General features: G+C 24.7%; 5 protein-coding genes across 5 annotated transcripts in view; 3 read left to right on the forward strand and 2 right to left on the reverse strand.

Annotated features, from left to right (window-relative positions):
• Positions 1-2,851: 2,851 nt before the first annotated feature.
• Phum_PHUM179210 (chitin binding peritrophin-A, putative) lies at positions 2,852-5,244 on the forward strand (the record flags this gene model as incomplete). The annotated part of the gene is made up of 5 exons (XM_002425133.1): positions 2,852-2,903; positions 3,443-3,652; positions 3,833-4,021; positions 4,147-4,357; positions 5,022-5,244. The coding sequence occupies 5 exons, from the start codon at positions 2,852-2,854 to the stop codon at positions 5,242-5,244; spliced, it is 885 nt and encodes a 294-aa protein (XP_002425178.1).
• Positions 5,245-6,665: 1,421 nt separating this feature from the next.
• On the reverse strand, positions 6,666-7,202 carry Phum_PHUM179220 (transcription initiation factor TFIID subunit, putative; the record flags this gene model as incomplete). The annotated part of the gene is made up of 3 exons (XM_002425134.1): positions 6,666-6,867; positions 6,950-7,014; positions 7,107-7,202. 3 exons carry the CDS (start codon positions 7,200-7,202, stop codon positions 6,666-6,668), a joined length of 363 nt encoding a protein of 120 aa, XP_002425179.1.
• A 401-nt stretch (positions 7,203-7,603) lies between these two features.
• Positions 7,604-12,002, forward strand: Phum_PHUM179230 (uncharacterized protein; the record flags this gene model as incomplete). Its single annotated transcript, XM_002425135.1, has 15 exons — positions 7,604-7,676; positions 7,830-8,017; positions 8,112-8,469; positions 8,537-8,685; positions 8,760-8,905; positions 8,985-9,093; positions 9,181-9,277; positions 9,307-9,557; positions 9,644-9,936; positions 10,009-10,282; positions 10,439-10,869; positions 10,956-11,165; positions 11,300-11,483; positions 11,574-11,804; positions 11,898-12,002. 15 exons carry the CDS (start codon positions 7,604-7,606, stop codon positions 12,000-12,002), a joined length of 3,099 nt encoding a protein of 1,032 aa, XP_002425180.1.
• Positions 12,003-13,226: 1,224 nt separating this feature from the next.
• On the forward strand, positions 13,227-14,820 carry Phum_PHUM179240 (dimethylguanosine tRNA methyltransferase, putative; the record flags this gene model as incomplete). The annotated part of the gene is made up of 4 exons (XM_002425136.1): positions 13,227-13,321; positions 13,430-13,690; positions 13,778-14,377; positions 14,520-14,820. The coding sequence occupies 4 exons, from the start codon at positions 13,227-13,229 to the stop codon at positions 14,818-14,820; spliced, it is 1,257 nt and encodes a 418-aa protein (XP_002425181.1).
• Positions 14,821-17,082: 2,262 nt separating this feature from the next.
• The window catches only part of Phum_PHUM179250 (uncharacterized protein), a gene marked incomplete at both ends in the record, with an annotated part of 1,300 nt that continues 1,297 nt past the window's right edge, over positions 17,083-17,085 (reverse strand). The window contains one exon of the mRNA XM_002425137.1: positions 17,083-17,085. This exon is cut by the window's right edge and continues 5 nt beyond it. Within this exon, the coding sequence (XP_002425182.1) occupies positions 17,083-17,085 (3 nt within the window).

Consider the following 17,085-nt stretch of genomic DNA (forward strand, 5'->3'; position numbering starts at 1 on the left):
ACTCACATAGTTATACAATAAATGTAATTAATTAATTATGATACATAATAGAAAATGTAGATATAAAAGTGTGAAATTTTTTTTGTTGAAAACAAATCAATGATCAGCTCATACAGTTACATAACATCAATGATCAAAAGTATAATCTCAAGTTATTCAATAATAAAATTACATTTACCCTATTTATAAATATGGTAAAAGAGGTAATATTTAAACGAATGAAATTTTAAAATGATATAAATCAATGAAAATAATAATTAAAAGATCAAAAACTCATGCTTTTTGTCACAGTATTCCTCGCATAATTCTTTTTTAGATGCCTAAAATTAAATTTTTTTACCTTAAACTTTCACTTGTTCCCATTGAACACGTCACTAACCAGGTATCACATAATTTTTAACCACACGCGTTTATAAATGACTTTTAAAACTACTATGCACAAAATAATATTTAAAATCTACGATGCATTCATTAATTCTTTCTAGAATTTTCTCTCAAAAATGGCGGAATCGTCGTGCACGTCAAAAATTTTGACAAAATTGCGAAAAGGGTGACCGCCTAATTTAACAAAACCAAACACTTGAAATTTTGATTTGTTTTTTTTTTCCCGAATGGCAGAATCTTCGTGTACGTTAAAATTTTTGCAAAATTGCGATAAGGGTGACCGCCGAATTTAACAAAACCAAACATTCCAATTACCATCAATTAATTTATTGCGTTATTTTAATTATGTCGTGTTATTACGTAATTTGCAAGTGTTAAATAATTATTAAGTTAGTGAAATATAATATAGAGAGTTAATTAGGTAAGTCAAAGGTTAATCAAAATATTATTGACTAATTTATTAATTTAAAGCTTTAATTAAGTAGAAAAAGGTTGGGGAAAAGGTGTTCATTGTTTTGCAGTTATCGATTTTTCACTAGGTTACTCATAAAAAATCAATACAGTTTAAAGTTTATGTAAATCAATTTATTGAAAATATGTAAAATATTTGCGTTTGACTTTATAAAAAAAAAAAAAACCTGTCAAAAAAATCCTTTCACCGGGTTTCTTTGACATTTCGACAACTCTCACAGCTACTGGCAACAAATGTATGTGTCATTCATTGTAATTCTCAGATACCAATATCTTTAAAAGTATTAATTTTTTTTTTTATTAAATAAAATCAATTATTTGCCATTAAAAATTTATTATTATCGCGAATTATTAAACGAAGGACATTAGCATATATATATACATGCACATATTATTATTGACACAATTAAATTTTTACAAAAAAAGCTATGGTCACTTTAAAATTACACCTCCACTTTTAATTTTAAATTTTAAGGGAAAATTGAATAATTCAACCTTGACCACGATTGACCCTGATACAATTTACTTTTAAAAAAAAACAAAACACCTTGTTATTCATCAATCAAAAATTAATTTTTATTAAATTAATATTTTGAACCCATAAGTTCTTTTATACTTTATTTTCCACAGAATCCAGGGACAGTTTAATAAAATTTTCACTTTGAAAACTTGCTCAAAATTTTATATCACCTCTAGCTAATTATTTTGTACAATCTTTTCCTTTTTTAAACAATTTAATCAATTTAATTTATTATAAATTTTCTCTCTCTCTCTTAAACCATGCTTTGATATAAAAAATCATGCAATAATTTCTTGCACAACAAATATTAAATTCTTTTACACAATTTAAATTTTTACAAGAGATAATAAATACAATAACGTTTTATCTTGTTATAACAGATCACAAACAATTTAATAGGATTGAAAACAAAAAAAAAAACAAAAAACGACACGTGAAATTATATAATGAAACATCTTCCGTAGAAATTATATACATTTTTCGATTTTAACGACATGTTTCTTTAAGGCAAATAAAAAAAACAATTCGTCAGGTAGACTAAGGTATTAAATAGAGTCATAGGTAATTACGTGTAATAAATATTTATTTCCTAGATGATCTCTCGACTGGACATTATTATTAAAAAAATTTGTCTAAAAAAGTTATTACGTGTACGTTATATCAAATCGTATATGCATAATCATTTTTTAAAACACGAAAAAATTTAATTTTTCAAACGTTATCATCCACTCACAATAAATTCTTTTTTAGAAAAATTTTTAAAAAAAAAATTATTATTATAATAATAATAATTTATTACGTCAAGTATAATAATAATGTTATAAATGCTCGGTGAAAGTGACGAAATTGTTTTTTTTTTAATTATAATATAAAATTTAATGGCATCACCACGTAAAAAAAAAAAAAAAAGTAAAAAAAATTTTTTTTATTATGTAAATCTTATTGTTTTCCTATTTTAAGTTTGAATCGTTAGTAATTTAATTAAATATAAATCATTTTAGTTTTTAGTTTTGACGAATTGTTATTTGATTACAATATTTAAAAAGTATTTCACATTAAAAATGTGAGAGAGAGAGAAAAAATCCTTGAACACACCCAACAATCTTTTTTTTTTTTTTTATATGTTAGATGAATGAATATGTTTTTTATTTACAGAAAAAGTTATTTTTATTTATAAAATAAAAAAAAAAAAGATGATTGATTTTTTTGTTTAAATGAAATTATAAATAAAATATTTATATATTTATAATATACATTAAATGTTTTTTTGTTTATGTACTTGGCATTTAGTCGTGGGCATTTTTCCTATTTAAATAATCACGAAAAACCGCACCCATGATTTAAATTTTTAAAAGTTATGGCCGCGAAGAGTTAAATAATTGAATTTTTAAAACGCGGAAAAGAATTTGATGATACGTTATGTAATAATTGTTTGGGTAGAAGAGGGCAAACATTTTGAATTTTTCATTTTCTAATATGTTTGGTCTTCCCGGTTTCATGCTTATTATTAAAAAACAAGTTATTCAAGGTGCATTTTTTTTTTTTTTTTTTTTAATAATTTTTGCCAAGTTTTTTTTTTTTTTTGTGCTTATTTGCTAATTAATTATTGACTTATTACACGGTTAAATTAATTACAAAATTCTACGAAACAAACGTAATCTTGTTCTCGTTACCAAAATAATTATTATTTTTTTTTTTATTGGAATCGGGATAAAATTATGGGAAAAAAAATTTTGGTCTCTTCTTGTTATTTAAAATTGGTCTTTAATTATGTAGGGACAACATTTGAGAGTTGATTTTCAAAGGATATTTTTTCAAAAAAAAAAAAAAATTAATCAAACCTTGTGCACTTGTGTTAAAAAACTTTCTTTACACTGGTTACCTTGAAACAAGCCCATCGCGGCGAAAAAAAAAAAAACGCAAAACCAGCCACTCCTGATTTTGGTAAACTAGGGCTATTTACCTAAAACGTAACTTGTCCGATTCAAATTAAGCAAATCTCATTAATCTAAATTTAAATTAGATGTTTTTAATGTAATAATTTTTTTTTTTTTTTGTTGCTTTTAGGAAATGCTCAAGAAAGTTTCAAATGTCCAGATGACTATGGATTTTACCCTCACAGTATATCATGTGACAAATATTGGAAATGTGACAACGGTTTACCAGAATTAAAAACTTGTGGTAATGGTTTGGCTTTTGATGCAAGCGATTCAAAATACTTAACCGAAAATTGCGATTATCTTCACAATGTCGATTGTGGAGAAAGAACAAACTTAGGTACGTTATTTTTTAATTCTTGATCCTACCTGTTTTTCTTTTTCCCCCCTGTATGGTCAAGGACAATAATTAAAATACCTTCACATGAATTTATTACATTTAAAATTTTGCAAAATTTAAAAAATAATTAGTTGATTTTTATTCTTATAAAAATATTTAGAAATTTTTAATAATTTTCAGAACCACCAATCAGTACGCCACATTGTCCAAGATTGTACGGTATTTTCTCCGATGAAAAAAAATGTGACGTTTTTTGGAATTGTTGGAATGGTGAAGCTAGCAGATACCAATGTTCTCCTGGACTTGCTTACGATAGAGATTCTCGTGTTTGTATGTGGGCTGATCAAGTTCCAGAATGTAAAGTTGAAGGTAAGGAAAAAACTGTTGCCAAAAGAAATTTAAGATTTTGAAACAGAAATTTTTCTTTTTCTTAATGATGAGCTTCAATAAAATTGCTTTTTTTTTTTTTAAATAAATATAATTTATTATTGCAGAAGTCGCAGGAGGATTCACATGCCCAGCTGCCGGTGAAATCGCTGCTGGAGGATCATTTTCAAGACATGCTCACCCAGATGATTGCAGAAAATATTACATTTGTTTAGAAGGAGTTGCTAGAGAATATGGTTGTCCAATTGGAACTGTTTTCAAAATTGGTGATTCTGAAGGAGCTGGAAATTGTGAAGATCCTGAAGATGTTCCCGGATGGTCAGTAAACAAAATTTTTAAATTTTTTTTTTTTTTAAATAAAAATTTTAATTCATTGCTTTAAATTGTGCGTGTGTGTGTAAAGAGAAAGAGAATAATTTTTTTTGAAATTTTATTTATTTTTTTAAAAAACAGGGGTGATTACTTCCAATACTTAAATCACAATATAATTAATTTTTTTTTCTTTTTTTTTTTTTTTTCATTAGTCACGCTATTTTAATTTAATCAAGCAAAAAATTTTATATTAAAAACAGATTTTAAATTTAAAAGTTAGTAAATTAATTTCATCATCGGGGTGAATCATGCATAAATAAAAAAAAAAAAATTATGGCTTTCTCTTTACACACCTGAGTGATTTTAAAAACAAATTTTTGATAGGAACAATACTTAAAAAAAAAAAAAAAAAAAAAAAAAAGGCTTTCTAAATGCTTACTTTTCACCCGGCAATGAAACTGTGACATTCATTTCCGGTTAAAAATTTGTTTTCTCACAACAACAACAAAAAAAAAAAAAGCATGAAGTTAGTCTACATGCATGAAATAGTCTGTCAGTCTGGTTTATTAACATTTTTTTTCTTTCTCTCATTTCCTTTCATTTCCACATAAATAATAATAACAAACCTTAAAATTCATCATCCTTCTGTATCCGGTTGCCGAACCTATAGCGAGGATTATTACGGAGATTTGGATTTGAAGACGATTAGGAAGAGCGAATTGTTAGCCGGTTTGAAAAGCAGCGGAGCTGGAAGAAGTGGTAACCAAGATGTTCCAGCACAACTGCAACCGAAACCTTTGGTCAAACCAAGGGTACCGGCTCAAATTCATCCGGCTCCAATCCAGGCAAGACCCCAGGGACTCATCAAGGAACAATTTGAAGAACAAAATTAAAATGCTTTTACCAGAGCATGAACATTTTAAACTCCTATCAAAAGGAAAATAGAACGGTGCATGTTGGTTTGATCGATACAGTTGTCCGTTCTCTAACATGTGGCAACTTTTAACAGTGTTTTTTAGCTCTAAAATTCAACTTTTTTTTTTTTTTTTTTTAAACATGAGCAAATGTTTTTTTAATTAAATTAAACAATTGCTATTTACCTCATCATCGGAATCGGAGTTAATTCATAACATAGTTTTACACTTGAAAGAAACTTTTGCTTTTTTTCTCTCTCCAATAATTCACTTAAACACACACATACACACACACACTTTATCCACACACATTTGCTTAATGCCTTTTTATGCAATTAAATAAAATATGGTTCAGTTATAAAGTGAAATTTACCAATCCTCAATCAGCAGATACATAAAAATAAAATAAAATACAAAAATTAAAAATAATTGATCTCACAGTGAATTGAAAAATGGTATTTTGATACTTCTTCTCATAATATTTTTGTTCTACAAAAACAATTTTTTTAATATTATAGTGAAGACTATTATGGAGAACTTGATCTGAAGGCACTCAGGAAGTTAGGACTCGGAAAATGAAGAACAACAAAAAAAGAAGTTATTAGATTGTAAATTAATTTAAACAATTTCGCTGTGAAACATCAAGTTTTTTTTTTCGTGGAATGCCATTTTATCCGTAATATATATATATATATCTTTTTACATCTAAATTTATGCCATCAGCTACAAATAGTCAAACATATTTTTTATATTTTTTATGTTGTAAATAAAATAAATGTTTTTTTTTTAAATATTTTTTTTTTTTTTTTTAAATTTCAAAACCTACATTAAAGAAAATTATGATGACAAAATATAACAGTCATTTAAAATATAAACTATTTATATTTTCAAACATTTGATTCTTTGCGAAAAAATTACTTTCAATGTTCGATTAATCATTTTGTTTTACTTAAAATTTTTAATTATAAATTAATTAGTAAATCACTTGTTTATAATGACTATTTAAAAAAAAAATTAAATTACTTTTACAAAAGTCATTCAAAAATATATTAATTTATTATTAAAATGCAAAAATAATTTAGTTTGAATTACATTAAACTTTCGATAATTTTTACACATCAATTTCGAAAGTAATCTTTGAAAGACGAAGTCATTTTTATTAAAAATTTTATTTGAAATATATAAACTCTTTTTCAAACAAAATAAATATATAAAAAATAATTAAAAAATGATTTCTGATTAAAGTTAAGAATTTTTAATTTGTGAATAAAGATAAATAAACTGAATGTTTTTAAATCTTAAAGTTAAATCAAAAATTTAGTTATTTTCTTATTTTTTTGTAAATCTTTTTTATTAATTAAAAAAAATTATTTGAAAAAATATTTATATTACTTACAGTTTTACACAAAATATTGAGGTTTTTTAACACATATTCCATATTCTGCAAGAGCTGGAGCCAAATCTTCCATTGTTAAAGTGTATCGTCTGTCCTTTCCTTTGGTTTTAGAAGCTTGATGTGAACTTCTTGTTTTACAATGCTGTAAAGCATCATTAGCTACGTCTGATATAAATTTTTGAGCAGCAAGAGATATCAATCTTATTCTAAAATTAAAAACTTGCCATAATTAGTTATGAAAAAATATATATTTAAAAAAGCAATTTACTGCTTTGTATCAATACAAACATTCTAGGATCTGATGAATCAAATCCTGCTGAGTGCAAGTAATGAGCTGTCACCGCATCAGGAACCTAAAAATGTAATTATTTAATAAATATTAATTAATTATTTATTTATTTATACCTTTTAATAAATAAAATTTTTTATTTAATGGTTTATTTACAGTCGGGGTGTAATCTTCCAGTTGCTGTAAAAAGTCAGATAAAGGTTGTCCCGCAGTGTGAGGTTCTGAACTATCGTTTACATTTTCACCATTCATTTTTTGACAATAGAGTGAAAAATTATAAAATAAAATAAAATTACAAATAAGTACACTGTTTTTGACTGGTAACTGATTTCGATCGACTAACCATAGCAAAAATTGCTACATTCAACACTATGTAAGGTATTATTACTGTAATTACAACTTCTAGGCGTAATTTATGAATCAGCAGTTTCTTTCCTGTCCAAATGCTAAAAACAAAAAATAAATTAATCAGTAAAAACACTTTGATTTTTATTTTATTATAAAAAATTTTACAAAAAAAAGACGAATTTAATGAAGCCTTTAGGCAGTCGGAATTTTTTTAATATATTAGTGATTTGGACGTTTCAACATGTGTATAATAATTGAATTTAAGGATTTTTATTGAAGTATACAACACAGCATTCCTTTTATTTATGAATCTTTTGGCAATAGGCTTTAAGCCGCAACTTTTATTCATATCACTTGAAATTAATTTTCTTCATAATGGTGAGTAGAAAAAAAAAAAAAAAAAGTTTTAACTTCATCTTTAAGATAAAACATCCCAAAAAATTTGTCATTGTTTTTGAAGTTGTGTACAAAATCCCTTATCAATAAAAAAATTCTTTGTATATTATTTTTTGTAGTCATTTGACAAAATAGAATTAAATGCATTAGAACAGTTATTGAATCAATTTTTTGATGTGAAAACAGCCAATGATAAAAGACAGGAAATACAAAAATTTTTGTCAAACTTTCAAACCCAACATGGTTGCTGGAAACTTTGTGTTGAATATTTAGCCCTCACAAGAAATCAACATGTTGCAATATTTTGTCTCACAACTATTGAGGTAAAAGAATAATTAAAGTGCTCTCTAATTTGTAAAAAATGTGTTCAGCAATCGGTTTCAGTTTTTTTAAAAAATTATATTCGGTTTCATTTAGAATATCATTAATAAACAGTGGATGTGCCTTTCCTGGGAAGAAAAAATACAATTAAAATCCATGCTGTATGATTATCTATTAAGAAATCAAAAAGCTTTAACAATGTGTATTAAAAGTAAATTAGTTAAGTCTATTGTTGACATTGCTAGACTTGATTGGCCTCATTACTATCCTGATTTTTTCACAAACATTTTTCAACTTCTGGAAAAATCTGATACAAGGTTTTTAGGGTTATTATTTATGTTGATAACTTCAGAAGAGCTTATTGCTCCGAGAGAAGACCTTAGTGTGGATCGAAAAATCGAATTACAGAAGTTGTTGTTGGCTCAAATGCCTGATGTTTTTGCTATTCTTTCGGGTAAGATAAATTTATTTAGCTAAATATTATATGTGAATTTTTTTTATACAAAAAATGCATTTTACAGGTTTTTTATCTAATGAAACTATTCTGTCTGATGTACAAGACTGTTCATTGCTTTTAAGAGTATTTACACATTTATTTTCTTGGGTGCCTGCTACTCATGTTCCTCATACAGTTATAAATTTTTTGTTTAAAATAGGATCAAAAACTGATGTAAGTTTAATTGTAGCAAAATTTATATTTCTATTCAAATAAGTATTTAAAAGAGTAATTTTTATTTTTCTCAGAAACAAGATATAGCTTTATTAGCTATAAATACATTAAATGAAATGTTGTACAGGCATAGTGTACCTCCTAACAGAAACGAAATAGTTAACCACACCATGAATTTATTACAAACTTTACTTTCATCTATCACAAAGTTAGAAGAATGGTGAGTTTAATTATCAAAAAAAAAAAAAAAAAATACCTGTAATAAAATTTCTTTTTATTTGAAAATTGTGTAATTTTAGTTATTTAGAAAAGATTACTGAATATTTACGATTAGTTTTGGGTATGGAATTATGTCAAAATACGGAGAAGCAGGAAAATTTAACTAGTCTGTTGTTTGCTACTCTCTCTGTAAGAAAAATGTTTTTTTTTTTAAATTTAATCATAATTGAAAATTTATTAATTTATTAAATAACTTGTAAATATAATTTGTTTTAGTTTACAATTCAACAACCAACATTTGAATTTGGATTTTTTAAATGTCTTGAAATTTGGATGCATCTTCTTGAATACTCAAATTCAAAAAAGTATGTATGTAAGTCTTGTTGAAATTTTTATTTAAAGGGTTAAAAATTAATTGTATGGTTTTCATTATAATACATAATTTTTTAAGGTATCAAGAAGTTTTTATATCATTGGCTCAACATATATTGAAAAAAATTCAATTTCAAGAAAATAGGATGGAGATGATAAAAATAAATAACTTTATCACCGATGAAGAAGATGTTTCAAGTTGGAATGCTATTCTTAAAACTTCCGTAAATATTATAGCAGTAATAGCTGATTTTCAATCAAATGAAATTCTTCAGTTAGTCGTAAGTTTCCGGATAAGAAAGTTAAAATAATAATAATAATAAATTTTTTGAAATTTTAATTCAATACATTTTCATTTCGATTTTAGTTTGAGCAATGGGTTCAATTGTGTGGTCTGTATGGACACATATTTCAAGCTGACAATTTTTCCGCTGCCATTCAAGATCATATTTTGATTCATTCATTATTAATAGACTTATCCACTTTAACTCAGGCCGTGGGCTTACTATATCCCCAATGTACAGGAGAATCCTGGAAAGAAGAACCAAAATTTACAATCGCAAGACTTTCTGTTCAGCATTTATTGACATTACAAGAATTGACTAAAAAAGCTCAATGTCATTCCTTACCAGTTAATATAAAATTAGCTTTTCAAAACCTGTGAGTATTACATTTGTTTTAAGTTTTTTGAAAATCATTATTTCTCCTAATCTGCAAAAAAAAAATTTTTAGACACGCTGAAGTTTTAGCTTCTCTCAAGTCTTGGTGCTATTGGCTACCATTATTACACACCGAAGTCTCAACAAAATCTATTCTTAACGATTATGTTACCGGTATACTTAATGGTTGTATTCCATTATTAAATCCTGGATCCCCTACTGTACTTCAACACTGTTCAGCTCACCTTTTATCAACGATAACAAGCACCGTTCGTCCGTACTGTTTTTGGAATCAAGAAGGCATTAAATTTTTATTTTCATCTAATTTGGACCATTTGCAAAAAGAGGTATTAAGAAATTGAATTTTTCATTTTTTAAAGAGAAATAATTCGCGAATAGCTTTAAGTGCTTGGTTTGCGTCATCAGCCCTATCTTATAAATTGTAATAAAAGGTTTAATTTCTTGGAATCACATTTAAAATTTTTGACAAAATCTCATTTCAGGACCGATATTTAATTCAAGGAAGTCTAGTCAACTGTTTAATTTTAAAATGGCCTAACATAGAAGATCAAATGTGGGACCATAGATTAAAATTATTAACATCATACATAGATCAGCTGACAAGTTCATTTACCGCTTTGCCATTGCAATTTAACTTGCAGTTTAAACCTTTAATAATAACAACTTTGCAAACACTGCAGTACATAATAATGCTTTACAAATCCGAAGGAACAAAATCTAAAAAACTTCTTTGTGTGGCATTTCAAAAATCCGTTGATCATTCGTTAGCTCTTTTCCCAGTGTATGTAAGGGATCCAGAAGTCAATCAAGAAATTTTACAATTTTTTTTAATACTGTTGGAGTGTTTACAACAACAAGTGGGCGTTGCATTCACTCAAGTCACAGTTCAAACTTTTATGGATGCTTACACAAGGTAAAAAAAAAAAAAAATTTTTGTTATTATGTTTCAAATGCAATTAAAAAAAAATTATATTTAAATTTAAAAAAAAAAAAAAACAGGCAACAACTACAGGTATCATTAGCTCATGAAAACGGTGGAGGCCTTCAACAACTTTTGCAAATATTAGATCTTGTAGTTCAAACACCAGGGTTATCAGCATCAAAGTTAACTCCGATGACTGTGAATTTGTGCCTTCAGCTGTCAGAGCCTATACTCGCTCCTGCTGTGTCACCCACGGTTCAGGAATCTCTTTTTCAACTGGTTTATAAGTGATTATTTTAAAAATATTATTATTATTATTAATTTTTTCATTCATTCGTTAATTTTAAACTCGACCAAAGCTTTTTTCAAATTAAAAAGTTTTTAAACATTTTGTTAAAAAAATCTTTTTTGTTTTTTGTAGCATTTTAGTGCATAAATGGCATTATTTTTTTAAAACAACTCTGGAAGCAGATTTGCGAAGAAAGGAATTTTTACAATTGATGAAATCAATCGGTCAATCACTTTTTTTACAAAATATTGACCTCTTTAGACAAAATCTTAAGAATTTAGAAAGACTGAATCTTAAATGGAATCTTTATTGTAAAGTAAGGCAATGCGACCGCAAAAATTAGTTGCCATTTTATTAAAAAAAAAAAAAAAAAGTGCAAATTTCTTTTCTTTTTTTTTTTTTCCAGGAGGTATTCAAGAAAGATTTACACACGGAATTTTTAAAAGCTTTGCTCAATATTCTCATTTCAAAAAGTCATTCTCTCGTTAAAGAAGAGATAGCCGTCGTCATTTACAATTTAATTATAGTGGACACGGATGAATTTTTCAATTCTTTCCTACCAAATTATTTAGACTCATTCGACGGTTTGAACACAACTCAAAAAACTATATTATTGGATAACTTTTCAAGAGAGCCAGTAAGTGCAGAAAGCATTAATTGGAAGAATTTTACAAATCCCTTTGAGAATTGTGGAGCTTTAACTTTTTTTTTTTTTTTTATTTATTTTCAGGACATGCCTTCTATGACTCAAAATATATTTCGATTGACAAATGATCTCATTTGTTACCAATTATGCAATTCAACCTTACCTTTGGATATTGTTAAATCAAATTAGAATTAAAATGTAATTGTGATTAATCAAGTAATGACACTGTTCTTTTTTTAAGAACGCTCGTACATTTTCCTATTATTTTACTTAAAAGTATTTATTTGAAAAAAAAAAAAAAAAAAAAAAAAAAGTCTGTTTGGTTTTAAATCATTTTTTACAATGGTCATTCCAAAATATTTTTCCAACGATTTTTTTTTTTTTTTAAACTTTATTATTATTATTATTTTTCATTTCTTTTAAAGTACTACTACCTACTACCTTCAAGAAAATGCTTTACTTTTGTATTATTATTATTATTTTAAGTTTTTATATGTACTGTTTTTTTATATTTTAAATTTTTTTTATTGAAATAATTATACGGCAAATAATCGATATATTGTTTCAGGATTATTATTTAAAAAAAAAAAAAAAAAATTTTTTTAAAAGATGTAATAATATTTTCAAATTTAATTCCAAAGTTTCCAAAGTTTGCTAGTATATTAGGTACGAAATAATAAATTATTATGCAATTAAACGGAAAATTTATTATTATTATTATTATTATTATTAAAATAGTTTTTTTTTTTTTTAGACTATTTAAATTTTGGAGATTTTCGTCTTTCGAAAAAAACCGATAGTTTTCCATTAATTATTTTAATTTAGAAAACATCGTAGATAATATAAAAATATTTTGCTGTGGGCCAACTTCAACATGGCTTTTATCAATTTTTTTTTTTTTTTACTTACAGTATTTTTAATTTATCTCAGGTTAATTCAAAATTAAAAATATGAAAAAAAGAAGAGTGAAAATTGAATATAACGAATATGTGTACATGTATTCAAAAAATTTGTTAAATAATTTAAAACGTAGTATAAATATATTAAATTTTTTTTTATAAATAAGTTTTAACTTTTCATTATTATTATATTTTTACCGGGTTTCCTTTGGGTTAGTAGCTGTTTAGAGCAGTAAATAATTTTAAATTAGTTTCGAATTAAATAACGATTGATAATTTAATATTTATTTATAAAAAATTTTTTAAAGAATAAATTATTATTGAAATTCTAATTTTTTTTTTATATTCATTATAAAAAAGTTACTATTATTATTACTATTATGATTGATTATTTTGTAACGTAAAGTTTTCTTTCGATCGGTAGACATTTTGTGAATTATCGACAGTTTTCCCTATGCTATTTGAAGTTATTTAAATAATATATTTACGATAAATATTAAATATATTTATAAAAATGTGTATAAATAATAGTATTTTGGTTTGCGAACCAAAATGCAATTTAACCAAGAGGCAAAGAAATTTATGTAACGAAGAATTGGATATAAATAGGTAATTTATTCATAATTATCTTACGATTTCAAATTACATTACTTGCATTGTTTACATTTTAATTGAAGTTTTAACGTACACCTAAAAGAAATTGAAGTTGTTTTGCAGAAGTATTGTATTATGTGCATTAGCTGCATCTAAATCGAGCTTTAAAACACCCATTAAATGCTTGGAAGGACTTGGAATTTGCGGCATTAATGCTATACTATGGAAAAAGGAATTTAACGATGATATTGATATTACAGTAAATGGTGACCACGAGGAAGATACAAAAATTATTTCAAAAAATCTCAAGTCTAATAATGTGACTGGAACTTATTTAAACGAGGATCCATGTATTCTTTTAAGAAAAGAAGTGTATGATTTTATGTAAGTGATCATTTTGAGTTATTAATGAGAATTTTTTTGAAAATCCCACTAAGAAAACTTGACGAATTTTCAATTTTTTTTTTATAGATATCTCAATTGCAACACGAAAGCATCATATTATTTTGATTCGATTTTTTCTAAAATAAAAGAGGATTGTATTTTAATTATAACAACATCTGAAGATCCAGCACTATATTGGCAAATGCCTGAAGTTGCTTTAAAGAGCTACAATGGTGTAATTTCGAAAACATCATATCATCGTGAGGTAGCCATCAGACTTGTTTTGGCTGAAATGGCTAGAACTTGTGCTAAATATAACAAAGGCTTAAAAGTTTTATGCAGTTTAGCTTATAAGCCGCAACAATCTTTTACTATAATAGTAAAAACTTGTAAAGGATCGGAAAATTCTCAAAATGCATTGGAAAATATAAAATTATTGGCTCATTGCATTAAATGTGAAAGTCATAAATTTATACAAAATTCAAATTTTTTGGATAAACAAAATGTGACTTTTGGATGTGATTGCTCTGAAAAAGATGAAGGAAAAGTCATAACTGGTATTGGTCCACTCTGGTGTGGTGAAATTTTTGATGCTAATTTTGTGGAGTTGATGCTTCAAAAAAGCGATGAATTAAGTTGCGATTTGAAAGTAATCAGCCTGTTAAAATTGATTGCAGATGAAGCAAGGTAAGCAATATTTATATTTTTTTTAATTAATTTATTTCAATTTTAAAAGTTAGTAAATTCATACATTCATTTAAAACAAAAAAAACTTTTAAAAAACATTACATTCACAAGTAAAAAAAAAAAAAAAAAAAAAAAATTTTAGGTGTTATGAAAGAGCAAAATCAAAGCCTTCCGAAGCCAAAAAGCCTAAATTATCAGATGAAATGAGTCAAAATATGTCAGATTCCAATCCTCCTCATTTTTATCTGAATACTCACAGATTTAGCCCGAAAGAATTAAAACTTCAAAAAACCAAAACGATTGTTAATATTCTTGAAAACAGAGGTTTTTATGCCAGCTTAACACATTTCGACACTGAGGCAATTAGAACAAATGCGACAAATAACGAATGCACTAAAATATTGAGAGATAGTATTCAAAATAATTATCACGAATGGTCTTGAATCACTCGATTCCATTCTTTTTTTTTTTTTTTGGAGAAGCATAATCGACAAATGTGTTAAACAACACAAAATTATTTTGATAATTTTAATTTTCAAAAATTTCAATTATTTTAGAATAATGAAAATTTCATAGAATTTTTGTAAGGTAATCGATTTATGTAATGATTTACAAAATGACTAATCATTTTGTAAACAAAGTAATTTATTTTATACTTTAAGTTTAAAAAGTTTTTATTTATAATAATTAAATAATGAAAACTTTGTAAAGGTACAAACGAGAAAGATAAATAACATTAATTATGATTAATCACACGATTTTACATATACATATTTTTATTTTTTAAATCTTTTTCCAAGTTATTTTATATATCAAATTTTACAACGTAATATCAACAACGCTAAAGTTTTTTTTAAAATATTAAAATACACGAATAAAAGTTTTAAATTTTTGTTTATTGTCATAAAATTTTCTCACATACAATTAAATTTAAAATTCTGACATTTATTTTAACAGTAAATTCATTAAATATTAAAAAAAAATTTGAATTTAATTTAATTTATTACTTTCATGCAAAACATTTAAATATATATATATTAGATGAAAAATAATAAGAAAAAAAAAATTAGATAAATTAAAAAGCATAAATTTTTTTTCTTTTTTTCAATATATATATATATATATATATATATAAACATTTATTTATTACCTTTAAAAAAAAAAAAAAATTTAACAGGAGTATAATAATATAATATTTAAATAAATAACATAAAAATAAAAGAGGGTTATTAAATAATTTTTTTTACTTAACACCAACAACTAAATTAAAATTTTACTAAAAAAAAAAAAAAAATATCGAAATAATACTGGAAAATAATAATATCTATAAATCACATCATAATTATTTCAAATTAAATTTAATTTATTATTTTTAAATAATAATAATAATATTATATCGTTCGATTGCATTTAAATAAAAATAAATTAACAATTTTCACAACAAACGTGAATTGATTTCATTTAAAATAAATTTTAAAAAAAAATAATAACAATAATAAAAATTTATTAATATTTTTAATCTAATATATGTAAATATTTTTTTTAATTTTAATTTAGTGGGGGGAAGGGGTAAAAGGAAGAATCATTTGCACATTTACTAATAATAAGACTACCGTTAACAATAATTTAATAATTGATTTAAATTTTTTTTTTTTTTTAAATAAATTTAAAACTTTTTTTTGTGTATATAAGAGACAGAGATTCAGCAAAAAAAAAAAAAAATTTAAAGCATCGATAAAAAAAAATTATTATTATTATTAATACTAATGACTAGCTATAATTAATTTAGCTAATTTAAACGTTTTCACGGAACAATTTTTTTTTTTTTCATGGATAAATCGAAAAATTTAAATTGTTCCGTAAACGTCATATGAACAAAAAAAAATTTAAATTTAAATTTAAATTATTTGAATTTAAAATTCAAAACTTTACTATAAATATTTTACCCTAATAACAATCACTTTTTTTTTTTTAAACAAACAGATATTTAACGTATAATCGGGTTAAACATGATAAAAAACATTTTTTTTTTTTGCATTACACAAAAATGAAAAAATGAAAGAAAAATTCAAAATTTGAAATTTTGTTTTTTTTTTTTTTTCTCACAACACAACCATTTTTTTTTTTTTTTTTTTTTTCTAGAAAGATTAGAACTAATTGAAATAAATTTAATATTTTTTTTTTTTTTGACTAAGGGTTGATGAACGCCTCAAACTGTTTAATTTTTTTTTTAAATAATTATTTCCATGCAAAAGTAATTTTCATGTTTGTTTTACATCACAAACATAACAAATAAATTTAGGCAAAAGAAAAAAATTTGGGAGCAAAAGTTTTTTTTAGATGGGTCTTGAGATTGGCATTAATCCAATACTCTGACTACCTTCTAATAAATAAAATTAAGGTGGTTAATTTTAAATTTTAACCTTGGCTTTCAATAATGGCCTTTGTTTAAAATTAAAATGATTTTTATCATGTGAAAATAAAATTTTTTTTGAACACTTTTTGTGATAAAGAGAGTCAATATCGATTCTGCCTACCGATTTTTATATCCTATTATATATAAGTACTAATTAGCACCTTTGAAAATAATTTTTAACAAAATTTAAAAAAAAAAAAAAAAAAATGATTTAAAAATTAATTATCATAATTAATGGATTAAATAATAATTGAATTAATAAATAATATGGAGACAATTTAGTAAGGAATTA

This window comes from Pediculus humanus, genomic scaffold, assembly GCF_000006295.1.
Source record: "Pediculus humanus corporis 1103172107527 genomic scaffold, whole genome shotgun sequence".
NCBI lineage: Eukaryota > Metazoa > Arthropoda > Insecta > Psocodea > Pediculidae > Pediculus > Pediculus humanus.